Source organism: Lissotriton helveticus, chromosome 6 (assembly GCF_964261635.1).
Source record: "Lissotriton helveticus chromosome 6, aLisHel1.1, whole genome shotgun sequence".
Lineage (NCBI taxonomy): Eukaryota > Metazoa > Chordata > Amphibia > Caudata > Salamandridae > Lissotriton > Lissotriton helveticus.
The window spans coordinates 208,679,452-208,693,627 of NC_136067.1; the positions used below are offsets into that span (position 1 = coordinate 208,679,452).

The 14,176-nt window shown below is 43.5% G+C and overlaps 1 protein-coding gene across 1 annotated transcript in view; it reads right to left on the reverse strand.

Moving 5' to 3' along the window:
• The window catches only part of LOC144762428 (cytochrome P450 2K1-like), a 618,298-nt gene that overhangs the window by 310,330 nt on the left and 293,792 nt on the right, over nt 1-14,176 (reverse strand). The window contains exon 5 of the mRNA XM_078647610.1: nt 3,802-3,975. Coding sequence (XP_078503736.1) covers nt 3,802-3,975 — 174 coding nt within the window. The remainder of the gene's footprint in view (nt 1-3,801; nt 3,976-14,176) is intronic.

Below are 14,176 nucleotides of genomic sequence, written 5' to 3' on the forward strand. Positions count from 1 at the left end.
CCCTATGGGACCTTATAAGTGTTTAGTTATCCAGCACAATATCCTTGGTGCAACAACATCAAGTGTTGCATGGCTAAACACTTATAAGGTCCCAAAGGCGAGGCCTATTGGCTATGTCAATGCTTGTTGTGCTTGGTACTACATTACTGCACTGTTTTACAACACAATTTCCTCTCGGTGGGCCCGGAAATTAATTGCCACTGCAAAACTCACAAGTGAAGGAGCCTTAAATGTAACAAATTCTTGATTAGCAGTATTTAGAGGTAGGCAAAAAAGCAAGGCTCAAGCCTGGTTCGAACCATCTGCCTGGCTCTGGCTAGGCCCTTGTCCCAAGGGGACCGGTGAGCCCAAAAAAAAAAAAGAAGAGCAGAGCAGAGCCAAAATGGAGTGCTGCCAAGCGTTTACTGAATGTAATTTAGGTCATGAAATAAAGCAGAAGCTTTGTCCTTTGGATGTAAAAGTGAGAGAGTCTGAGACATTCATCCATTCGCAGCATTTGGCAATGTTTATCCAGGAGGCCTGGGCTCAAATCCCAGATTCTCCACTTAAGCAAACTGTGTCATTATAGGTAAACCACTTTACTTCTCTGTGCCTCAGTTTGACCTCCAGACATGAAAGCACTTTGAAGTAATTCAGTTCTGGATATACGATATATCAAAACCTCACTTTGCATTGGTTTAATAACAATATTCCCCATATGTATAGTGCGAGAAACTGACATTTGTTGGTTCAGTCATGGGAGTCAGGTTAGGACATAGAAAGGAGTCATTTTAATAACTATTAATGTTAGGAAATGCCAATGCAGTGACGTAATGTATAAAGGAAAACAAAACATGCAATAGAAAACACATTTCTAATATAACAAATGTATAGGAGATTTTTACATGATGTTTTTTCTGTGATTTACATCTTAAACCTTAAAATGGCTCGGCTCATGCTTTTCCTACTAGTGCCAGGCCAGGATCAGACTCTGCCCACCCTAAACTTTTGTAGGTCTGCCCAACTCTGCCAGGAACGAAAACATTGAAGGGGTGGCTACTAATTGATGTTAAGGTTCCTGGGCTGGACCTGAAAGTGCCCGTGGGGCAGAATAAGGGCATGCGCGTAAACATGTGCGTCTCTGGTGGGGTAGGGTGAGGCTGTGGGGTAAAGGGGTGTGAGACTGCGCGGTAGGGGTGAGGCGAGATTCCACATTCCTACACAAGCAGGCCAAAGCAGAGCACGCTGCGGTAGCATGTCCAGTTATTCCTCCCGGGCCGGTTGCGGCATCTCCAGTGAGCGCCAAGCCGTGAGGCAGCCGGACGAACATGGCAGAGGGACTGCTCGACTTCCGTCCTCTGCACCCATGCCAGGGCAAGGTGCCTGCAGGCCAAGGGCGAACAGTGTGCCAATTCTCTCATTACTGTCTATTCCTATATAATCCTATAGTGCAGCGAATGCCAATTCCGAGGCCTCGTGGCGCCTCCGCCAGGCACACATTTGAACTGTCCTATAGGAAGCATCTGGGGATTTCCAGATAGGCGGATAGCTCAGACACGTCTGCAAGCGAGGGGCAGTAGTTTGCCTGTCGCATGACAGAATTGACCCCAGCCCTACCGTCCTCCAGCGTATTTCACTACTTCCTATTCTACCTCGGACCCGGGCAGTATAGTTCACGCACGGCAAGAAAGCACAACCTGTTTACGGTCTCCAACTCCAACACTGACTCTGCCTTTTGTCCTTTCAAAGTTGATAAAAGGCGCACCAGTGAGTTTACTCGATTACGAAAACCAGCTACTTGAGAAGAAAGTAGCAGGGTTTTCGCACTCCATTGGTGTTGTGTTCCTACATGAGCCGTCAGTCAACCCTCTTGTCAAAATGCCATTTTTCAACACACATCACTTTCTCTTTCACAAGCACCGAACCACACCCTTAAATTCCCCAATCCCAGTGGGTCTGTAGTGAGTGTGGTAACATACTTATTCATTCTTCACTCAAGTCCTAGCTGAGGAAACAGGGCATGTGTGTCAAGAGCATCTACCTGAACGCCAACGACGGGTGCACATTAGAGTTCACAACGGCACGATGAAAGGCGTATGCGCAACGGGGATGAAAGCAGGAGCTCCCACCTCCAGCTGCAAGTGCAGCACAAGTCTGCTCACATCTCTGCCATGTCCACAACCCCCGCCCCCTCTCAGTCCTGCCCCAGCTTGACCCCCCGCCTCTCCCTCTCAAACACCCCGGGGTGGGGGGACCTGCCTTCTAGATGCAAAGCTGCTTTCCGGCAGAGAAGTCTGGTTTCCAGTCACATCGTTTTCTGGGAACTTTTAATAGAACTCACAAGTTTTTTTTTTTTAAAGTATGAGAAGCGTGAACCGAATAATACATTGTTATTACACGAAGTTATCTCACACAAGCTTGGACAATGACGATTTCACGGGAATTCCCAACAGTGACATCATACAAAGTCTCAAAATAAATGCGAAATGAATAAAATACCACAATCTAAATGAAATAAATGCGCAAAGAAAATCAAACAAAATGGGTTAACAGGCAGAGGACTAGACGAACGAGCAGGCGTGCCTCGCGTGGCAGCAGAGGAAGGGGAGGAAGGAGGCCTGCGCGATTTGCTTGCGGGAGCGAGCAGCAAGACGCGATAATTGATAACATATGGTGCCAGCTGCTTGCTCCTGCAAGGGAATCTCCAAACGTGCATGTGTTGCCATTGAAGGCAATGCAACAAGTGCACATTTTTTTGCCTCAAAACCGACTTGATATCTAAAGGTCTCTTTCCTATGCAACGCATCCGTGCTGCGTAGGCGAGACCTAAAAAGCAAGAAGCATAGATATTTCTCATAGCGACAGCCTCAGACAGGTGCATCATTCAGCGCAAACCAATGTTAATACCATTTTGTGAACATTAGTTTGCATCAAAATCTATGGGTGGACACACGGTAATGCCCATGCACCACCCATAGAATGCCTACGTGGAGCAAAGTAATGCATGGCAGCTCAGTATGATATTTCCTTGCCTTTGTAAATGCACTAAAAATTATTTTGTGTTTGGTCTGCATCAAAAAAGTGATACAAACCTGATGAAAAACCTTTGTAAATACAGGCCTAAATATATTTAACCCCCTGATCCAAAACATGAACAAGTTAAAATCTCGGAGTGAAATTAGGATGACAAGAAAGACCGACAGACATAGCAGACCCAGAATGCAGCATGTTCAAACAGAGGAAAACACCCCTTGTAATTGTTTTTGTGCAGGAAGGTGTCCCTTCTGGCACACAAATAATCATCCCCACAGCGCAGACACCCTTGCACCATGGTACATGGGTGCCTGTGTTGGCGCATGGCAGCCAATTCTGCGCCATCACAGGGGAGAGCTCAGGGATGCATCATATTGTTGTAAATATGATGCATCTCTTTGCTTTCAAAGTAATGCAGGGTGGCGCAGTCCAATGGCTTGTGGGATGTTAGGATAATGTTCTCCACTGCGCGTGGCAGACATCCAGGTATTGTGCAACGTTTATTGTCCAGCACAGTTTGTGTTTATAGACTCCAATAGCTTTGAAATATGCATGTCATACTAAATTCACATTTCCTTCAGTGATTTCCTGTGAGATCAACTTCTTCAAACTGTCTGACTCTTGCAGAACATACTGTGCTTCACTGGTGTGTCTAAACAAACATCCCGCTTTTTACCACCTCTATCAAAGAAGGCCACTCTCTATACACCGTTTATCACCTACAACTAGTAATCGGAAACGTTACAAAGATAAATCTACTGAAAGTCTGAAAAAGTGTGCATGCTTTACCTCTTTCTGCTTGACAAAAAATGCATCAATCAAACTTCGCTGGTCATTGGCATCTAATTGCTGAAGATATTTGACAAAAGTGCCGGTTACAAATGCGTCGATTTCCTCTGTGTTCCTGAGGACCTTCCTGTGTGCTCCGGGTAGGAATCCGATGAAAGGAAAGGCATTATACAGCTGTGGGAAACACAAGAGTCAGATGCACTGAGCAAATATGGCGAGTAACGCTAAAACCAACAGGCTTTGATAAAGCCAATAACTCTTGTCTGATATCGGGCACTCAAAGACAGGCAACCCTCCGGTCACATGTATCTCACAAGCTCTGTGCCTCCCTTAAAGGCACAGAAACGCACTCACAGGAAACAGTCAGGAAGGTTGAGGCAGACAGCAATACACGCACGCACAGTCAACCTTACCGAATGCCCATTTATTTTGTGGTTAAAGTAAACAGTAGGTGAGAATGTATCCCTCACATTTGCAACGCAGACACAGCTGAATGATAAAAAGGTTTCCACTAAGGCCAACTTTTCTAAAAATCAAAAAAAAAATCAACAGCATGTGGGGAAAACACATTCCTCAAATTTGTTCAGAGTATCTACTTCACCACAATTTAAATAGCATGCAATTTCTCTCCTGATTTTAGTTGCCAATGGACTTTTCCCTTCCTAAGGTGAAAACTATTCTAATGGTTTAATCCAGTTGCTAAGAAAGTATATTTGTGGCTTGCACATCACACGTCTGAACCCCATCAGGATGAAATAATCCCCACCCTCCCTAAATTGGGTAATACTAACTAATCTTGTGTACAGTGCACCAATGCCACATTACTTTGCACCAAAGTAGTTGTTGCGGTAGTGAGATTTACTTTGTAAGCAGTTTTATTCTGCATGAAATAACAGTTATAGAAAAACAGATATTTTAAACTCCCTTGAGCCTGCAGGACCCACGAATCCCATTTACTTAATCACAGAATCAAACTTTTGGGTCTGAGTGAATTACACTATTCTATTGGCAGGGAGTTGACATGGCCTTTACACGCAAGTGAAACTAGTCAAGGTAGATTCTACCTTCCTGGTCATTTTAAAATAAGCAGTTATAAAAATGCATGACAAATGGGACACGTGATAAGTGAGACCCTGTGAAAATGTGTTTCTAAATTACATTCAGACACACTTAGGGCCTTATTACAAGTACGGGGGTCCATAAGAACATCATACTCGTGGTGGTAGTCCGACCACCGCCACACTGCAGGTCAGTCTGTGGTATTAGGAGTGTAGTGGTTGGACTGCCACAAGACCGCTGTGTTCGCCGGGGATCCAGCATCCCAAGGCGGTCGTGCAGTGGTCAGAGGCAGGAATATGCTGGCGAGTCGCAGCAGCACCACCATGCATATTCAGAGTTACCTTTTCACTGCCCTTTTCATGGTGGTGAGCCTGCCATGAAAAGGGATGCAGAGAGGAAACTAAGGGGACCCTGTTGGCCCCCTGCCATCTCTGGGCTAGAGGTACTTGAGGGGGGTACATGATGTGGACCCCTGGAATTGCGCCCCCTGTCCTGCACGCAGTGGCATGCATGAACGACATGGTGCTGTTACAGCGGCGGTCTACATGTTAGACTCTTCTTTGAGCCTAACAGACCTTCGCCATGAGACCGCCACAGCACCGCCCACCCGACCTGGATTCAACTCTGAATCCGGTGCCAAAAGAAATATATTAAGCATGGACCATTCCTTACAATGCTGACCATATATCCTGACACCGGCAAGATTTCAGTGAACAACTGCACTAGTGAAATGGCCGAATGCCTAAGTGCACGAGCGGGACTCTACAGATTATAATCAATTAATGGCTGAGGAATAAAATGAACAGCACAACAAATAATGGTTGGGAGGTTGAGCTCAAAGACCATTTCTGTATAGATTGCATGAGCTCTGTGAGGCAGCTAGCTCTGTGAAGCAGCTGGACTTAAGAATGGACTCTGTTCTTCTGGCTTAAACCTTACATTTATTTAGCTAAGTGCACATATATTTGTGCACCCAGTTCCATTTCTGTGGTTAACTGTATTATATTTTATGTTACTAAGGGGCTGATTATGACTTTGGCGGTGTAGGAGTGGGGTTGCATACCATCCAGGTACGAATTTCGTGCGTGCACTGCATCACATTTGTGGATGCAGTGCGCGCAACAAAATTAGTTTTATTTATTTATATGTTTACTTACCTGTAATCCTCCATAATCCATAGATTACTACCCCCCACCCTACCCATCCCCCGCCCCACATCACTTCCCGGCAGCTACTCCCACCACCGACCGCTACTGGTCTACCAGACTGCGCAGCTTTCTGGTTTGCTAAAGACATCTTGGAGACATTCAGAAAGCTGACCTAGGAATGCATTCCTCTGTTGCTTACCTATGTCTTTGTGGGTTGTAACATACATTTTCTGGCTTTAATTTTGCTAACTTTATTTGCTTTAAGCTGCCCTGTTTGAGTCCGTCCCTCCTGTTGCCCAAACCTTGCTTACTGTATTCTTTCACAAACTCGCTTTCTGCAAACAGGCCTTTCAATCTTTTTCTTCTTTTGTCACATTTGCTGTGCTTTCAAAGGCAGAGATCACATGTTACGCTGTGTCTTACAGGCATCATGGGGTTCAGTTTTCTTTCTCTGACTTCAAAGTGAGAAGCTTTATGTGACAATCATGATGGCTAGTGGGGTTCTGCTTGAGGAGGGCTGCACAGATGTTATTTCTTTTTTCTAGCACATATCAACATTTAAATGGACCTAAATTAAATGTGCTGTCAATCAAATCAATACATTGGGTGATGACATTTCCACACACTACCACTTGTGCATTGTATACATGTATCAGTAAATCTGTAGGTGAGTACAAACGTAATGGTCATTTCAATTGAAGATGTGTTACTCACAATGGAAGTACACTGCCACACCATATATACTTCACGTGACCGTACTCTACTCTGCTCTGCTCACTCCGCACCACTGCACTCTTCTCTGCACCTCTCCAGTTTACGCCTCTCTACTCTACATCACTCTGCTCTCCCCTATTCCAATGCACCTTACCCCACACTGCTCGACTATGCATCAGTGCACTCTTTGCCACTCCACTTTACACCACTCAAAGGCACTCCACTCTATGTCACCCTACTCTGCAACTTTGCACTCTATGCCAATGCACTCTACACCACTTTAGTCAAAACCAATGAACTTAATACCAATTTACTCTTTACCAAATCACTCTACACCACTATTCACTACACCACTGCACTCTTTCCCACTCTATTCTTCTCTTCATCACTGCACTCTACTCCGCTCTGTTCTACTCTGTACTACTGTACTTTATGCCACTGCTTTCTATGCCACTCTACTCAGCCCCACAATACTTTGTACCACTCTACCGTATGTCACTGCACTCCACGCCAATGCATTTGACTTCAATCTATTGTACACCACTGCACTCGACAACATAATTATCTGCTGCACTGTCTCAAACTACCATATTTCCATTGCGCTATTGAATGATATTGTGGGTGAACTTGCATTTATGTGCACTGTTGAAGCAAGAGCTAAAATTGGCCAACTCAAGGAACAGTACGAGGTACAATGGCTTTGTACCAAGGAGAGCAAGAATATGACAGTGAGCAAATTTTATCTTTTGTTAAACTTCTTTGTGAGAACATGGAAAGAATGTTCCCTGAAGGTGAATTAAATAATGGCCAAGCTTTGATTTTCATGCAGTAGCACCACAATCACAGCTTGTTTTGGGACTATGTACAACAACTCGGTGAAAAGTATAAGAAGGTCTTGGTTCTGGGTGAATGTGACACAACTGATAATGTCGTTCAGCAATACAAAGATTATAAATATGTGGTGGCAGAACATGTAAAAGGTGGATTATTTAGGGCCTTTCAAGACATAGTGAATTTCACTCTGTTGTATGCTGGACAGTATACATTTGTATATCAGCTTGCTGATGTCTGTGCAACATCTCAGGTTCAAAGTGCAGATTGCGAATGAGGACTCAGTTTCATGAACCCAATCAAGTCCAAATTAAAAAACAGACTAGAGGAGAGTCACCTAGATATGATGGTGGGGACACATTTCTACTTCTGAAATGGGAAGGTTGACTTAGAATGAGTTTAGCAGCACTGGAAGGGTGGCAACGACTGGCAAGAGAAGCAAACATATTACACATCTAGTCTTGACACCTAGCTTTTCTAAACTCTGCTGCGGTTCCTCCTACAGTCCATGTGTGGCTTGGGTATGAACAATTCTCACCCTGCCCCTTGACAGTGCCATCATGGCATTTATCAGCAGTACATGCATCAAATTGTAAATAGTATATTACTTAGCGCAATGTTTGAAACTTTTTCTTTTTTTGCTTTAGTCTTAAAACAAACGCATGGAGAGGCAAATGCCGATGATCTAGATAGTTACTCACTGCACTCGCATGAATGCTTAGTTTCTTGGCACGCGCACCGTTGGCTGCAGTGCACAGAGACCTTACATTGCCAGAGACTGTGGAAAAAAAGTACAGGGACCTTTGGTTATGACCTAATGATATAAAGGTTTTCATGTTGTCTGTTGAAGTAAGGTGCACTCTCAAGGGCTATCAGCTACACGAAGATAGGGACATAACTCTCCTGTTGAACAGTTGTACTAATTAAGGCAGATTATCGTTCATTCCTTAGTGCATGGAAGTAAGGATATATTTGATCAAGGCAAACTGCGGTGGGTTGACAGTCTACTTTGTGCGATTGTTGTATGGTGAAATTGCACTTTGCCCTAGAAGATACTTTTCTGAGAAGGATCAGACGGCCTTAAAGTTGAAGAGTGAGAGCGAACGAGTTCAGCAGAGTCCAACTCTACACGAGCTGTTACATCATAAGGTGCAATGCATGGATAAGCTGGCAGATGCCGAGAGCGGCACAGTGATTGTTTGACCTTTGACTTGGTTGCTCTGCAATAGATAATCAAACTGTGAGGTCTGTGACTAAGATAAGGAATGAGAGAAAGGCGAAAATTATGATACATAGGCATCAGTATAATGAGAAACATAACGAGTTTGTTTCAATTATGCAGTCCCTTTAACCGACCTAAGCTTGAGAATTTACGGAGGAGACTGACTGAACTAAAACCACAGCTTAGACCCGCCCAGTTTGAATCACTGAATCTTTGGGAACCGATGGTGAGCGAAACACACAGAAAGAAGTTAGACCACAGGACCTGAAGGACGTTTTGTTCTTAGATGAATATTTAGGATGATGAGAGGCATAGGACGTGGGGAGAAGAAGTGATTGAGACTAGTCATGTACCCTGTGATAGATTGTGAAACCCTGGGAAAAAAGAATCCTTCTCCTTCAAAGAACCCCAAGCAAGAATCAAATTCAGAAAAGACACTTTCAAAGATGTTCTTGAGGTCAAGAATACCCCCATATAATGCAGCATTTAGCAGCAGGACCCCAACATTCCTCTGAGAATGAGACTACTGCCTCGAATCCTCTGGAAGTAAGTGTGCCCCCGAGTTATGCAGCAGCAGGAAGCATTCAGTCTTCACCAACCCAACACTTCTTTCCAGTGCCCCTAAAGTCTTAACCCCCACATGTCCCCTTCCAGCCTCATAGCACAAAGTACTTTAAAGTTTCAGCCCACCCCAAGCAATCAGGTAGTTGTAGAATCCAGCAATGTCAAAGGTTTAGAGGACCAAGCAGGAGGTGTCCAAGAGTCCCCCATATCAGCTAAACCCCTGGAGCCCAGCCCCTAGTGACACTGCTGCTCAGAGAATCATCTCTGTCCAGCTGAAAACAGAGATCGAAGAGATCATTAATGGAAGTGTGGGGTTAGACTTCCGCGGGCTCTACTTTGAGAGTGAAATGATTTACTAGAGCAAGGAAGTTAGAAGGGTGACACAAGGGACGTATGCCACAATGGAATCATTGGTGGATGAAGTTGGTTAGGGTTTGATGCAGATGAAGAAGTTAAGTACAAGGATGAACACTAGCGACATGGAATAATGAGTGCTGAAGACTAGAGGCTAGATGACTCATGTGAAAGAACTGGTCAAATGCATCAGGGAATGGACTGAGTAACTGTAGGTGAGGAAAAGGCAGAAGACGCCGAGGGAGCCATAAAGGAGTACTCTTAAAAGGGAAGTACAGAGAGGAGGTTTTGTGCATGTTCCTTGTTCTCGAGCTAAACGTTCCCCAATAAAACCACCCAGATGGTAGGTATACTCAGATAGACATGATTGTGACAAACTCCATGGTATTGCAGGGAGATCTTGATGTATTATTTGAAGTGGCAACCCCGAAATATCTATGGGCAGAATGCAAAAGTGCTGTATACGGTCTGCTGCAAGAGCTCCAGAGGATAGAACACACAAACTCCCTAACTCCAATAGTAAAAACAAAGTATGAGGCAGTCATAAACCACCTAAGCACAAAGGTCCCCCAGAAAGAGAAAAACTGGCCTAAGATGTTTAGGACTCAAAAGGACCTCAATGAATCAGTCCATGCCTATTGCAAGAGCTGATGCAGTTGTATGGCGAACATAGTGGGATGAATGATCCCTTGAATGGAGTTTGGGAGTGTTTATTGCAGCCTTTGTAGACAGGCTATTACCAGTAATCAGTTCTTAGCTTATTCAGAGTGGGCTATGTTGGCAGTGAAAACCCTAAGACAAGATCCTGCACTAAGCAATGCACTGATACATACTGACGACATAAATAATTTTGGTAAGTTTTTACCCCACTCAAGGATTTAATTTACCTCTGCATGAAGCTTTAAGGTAGTGCACATTGAGCACGATTCGTTTGGTTAATGTCTGTTGCACTCATATTATCCTTACCACTTACAATTCTAAAATGATTGCAGCACATCATCCATTCCATTTTTGTGACACGTTTATTATATCAACACTGTCCTCACAATTTTTTTATTAGGATTGGCATACTTCGGCTTCACCATTTTTTATGGCCCGCTTCTCGTGGCATTTACACACCCTCACTGGTTGCTTTCTTGTTGGAATAATGGAGCACTTGATTCTAGTAAACCAGGACACTTGCACACATTTGCGTCTACCATTCGTGGTACACTGCTTGCGGTCTAAAATCTTCTCACCTTCTAGTTTATCCATGAAGTCACTGTTGGTATCTTGTGTTATATGCAACATTTTTTTGTTGCAGGTTCCCTTTCAAAATTCTTTTGTTATTCTTTGTTTCCCTATCCTGTAGGAATACAATTTCCCTGAAGAATTGCCATGCCCAAATGCATTGGGATCAGGACTGAGTCACAATTTTTGAATGAATCGATGTGTTTATACAACACAATATGTTTCTGTAGAAAATGACATTCATGGATGAATACAAAATAACCTCAATGCTGAACCTTTGAGAAACCTTTGATTCTACACCGATTAACATTTGAATATTTGTGTTACCAAGACGAACTAAGATTAACTATTAAGAGAGTGTGCGAAGGAGACGTTACTCTCTACCATGGGAACTCATTCTGCAACTTTTTAAAAGTGCCATTTTTTTTACTCTGATTACAAATATGGCTTCACTATTAAATAGGGCTCTTCACTACAATCTCAGGGACACCAAACATGATATAGCCACCAGCTCCCAATTGAAAATAACAGCTTATTAAATGTTATAAGAAATCCACCTATGTTAGCCTATGGGAGGGGTAGGCATCACAATAGTGAAAATTAATTTTGAAGTTTTTCACTACCAGAACATGTAAAACCTAAGAGTACATGTCCAACCTTTAATTACACAGCGCATTTCCATATGGGCTACCATACGCCTACCTTAGATATGATGTATATGCAAGAAAAGGGAAGTTTAAGGCTTGGCAAGAGGGTTTTAATGCCATGTCGACATGGCAGTTTAAAACAGCATTCAGGCTGCAATGGTTGGCCTGGGACATGTTTTAAGGGGCTACTTAAGTGTATGGCATAATCAGTGCTGCAGGCCTACTAGTAGAATTCAATTTACAGGCCCTGGATACATGTAGCACCACTTTACAAGGAATGCATAACTACATGAAATATGCCAAATAGGTATAGGCCAATTCAACCACATTTTAGGGGTGTCCGTAAAAGCACTTTAGCACTTGTTAGCAGTGGTAAAGTGTGCAAAGTCATAAGGCCAACAAAATTAAGGTCAGCCAAAATGGAAGAGGTGAGGCAAGAATTTGGGCGAAGACGACACTATGGTTGTCAGGTCTAACTAACAGTTAAAGAGAAGAATAGGATTTCAAAGGACGAGAGATTGTCCTGATTAAGGATGCTGACCCATTAAAGATCACATTTAGGTCCAACACCGTTTTCTCCAGGCTTGCCCTTACAAACTGTCACCGGAAGTGCCAGCTGGAATAACAGCAGTCACTGAGGATATGATCGAACAGTGAGTTTTGAAGGATGTGGTTAGGAGTCGATGTTAATCTTCGATTACTGCCTTGGAAAAAGCTAACACAAAGTAGAGGATTGTCCAAGGCCTTAGGAAAATGTACCAAATAGCCATTTCATTGAATCGCGTAGTACCAAACTCAGCTGTAATCCTGTTCCAAATTCCCAAAGAAGCTGAGTACTTCATGGTTATTGACTTATGTCAAGCTTTCTTGTCCATTCCCCGTGCATGAAGAGAGTCAATATCGCTTCATATTTAGATTCAAAGAGAAAACGTTTGTGTGGTGTCGCACTACTCAAGGGAATACTGGGAGCCCTTGGTATTTTAATCAGGTCCTGAAGAAGAATCTAGAGACACTGCGCCTACTGTGCAGTTCCACCTTAGTCAAAACATTGATGATCTGCTTGGGGCATCAATGGCAAAGGAAGCTTGCAGGCAAGACAAGATTGCCCTACTCAGCCATCTTGCTGAGAATGCTACAAGGTGTCCCCAAGAAATTACAGTACTGCCAAATGAGAAGTTACATGTTTGAAACACTAAATTGAGAAAGGAGCAAGGACAGTGCCTCATGAGGGCATTAAAGTAGTGCTCAAAATAAAATTCCTGACCACACAAAGAGAGGTGCACATATTTTTGGTTATGGTTTTACTAACAGCAATGGATTCTCAACTTTTCTCTTGTGGCGGAGCTCTTACAGTGGCTGACACACACTGATGGTAATGACCCAATACCAAAGGATGATGAAAGCATGGAAGCCTTCCAAGAGCTTAAAGTTTAGTTTGCAGTGCACCTGCACTAGGAATACAAGACTACACCAAAGATTTTATGCTGATCTGTAATGAACGTGATGGGTGTGCATTGTCTGTGCTGGCACAGACCCATGGAGATTTAAAAAGACCTGTTGCCTACCTGTCAACAACTCTTCATCCCATAGCTACACCTTTTCCTACTTGTCTCAAAGTAGTTGCAGCGGACAGTCTTAGTATCAAGCAAATTGAGGGCACTGTGATGGGTCACCTGTTAACTGTCATGGTACCCCACATCATTTAAATTCTCCTGACTCGTACACATATGAAGTATCTAACAAATAGCTGCCTAACCAGCTATGAGAGAATGATCTTAGCTGCCGAAAATGTAGCCTTATGATGTTGCAATGTTCTCAGTCTTGCCACCCGGTTGCCAACCCCTGATGAAGACGATGAATGCAAGTATGGACAAAATTGTGCGGATGTTATCAAGCTATGCACAAAACCAAGGTCTGACATACAACCTTGTTCGTTGATGACTCATGCTTAAGAGACAGGTCTGTTATCTTAAGAGCAGCTTATTCCGTCTGCACATTCAGTGGGGTTGGGAAAGCAGCCCACTTGTGCCAAATAACCTCAGCCCAAGTAACTGAATTGATTTCCCCTATCAGAGTATGTTGTGCAGTTAACTGATTGGGAGTCACCATTTAAACTGACAGGCAGTGTGACTATGTCACTAAAGGCAACAGATACACAGATGAGATGGCATGTTATTGTGCAATTGAGACTAGCACATTTCACTTTGACAAATCTTGCAATAAGAGAGCAACTGTTTCAAATATGCTAATAAATACTGTACATACTTTCAATGAGTTGAAGGAATTGCATCATGAGGCTCCTGCAATAGAGAAAGAAAAGTGGCTAAAGGCGGGAGGCATAAAGGATGGGTATCAAGTGATGATAAACTAGTCCAACTGATTTTATGTTGCCTGCCATAGTGAGACACATGCATGGGTCAAATCATGTCGATAGAATGGTATAAGGTATAACCCTCATTTTCAAAACATGACTGAAAATGTATGCCAGAGGTTTGCTAAGGTGCAATCCAGTACGTAAGACACATTGCTCCCAGTGTGGCCCTCTTGGACCATGCATCATCGCAGGGTGCACACACGCTGAGTGCTTCAGGTGCCACTAACTCACT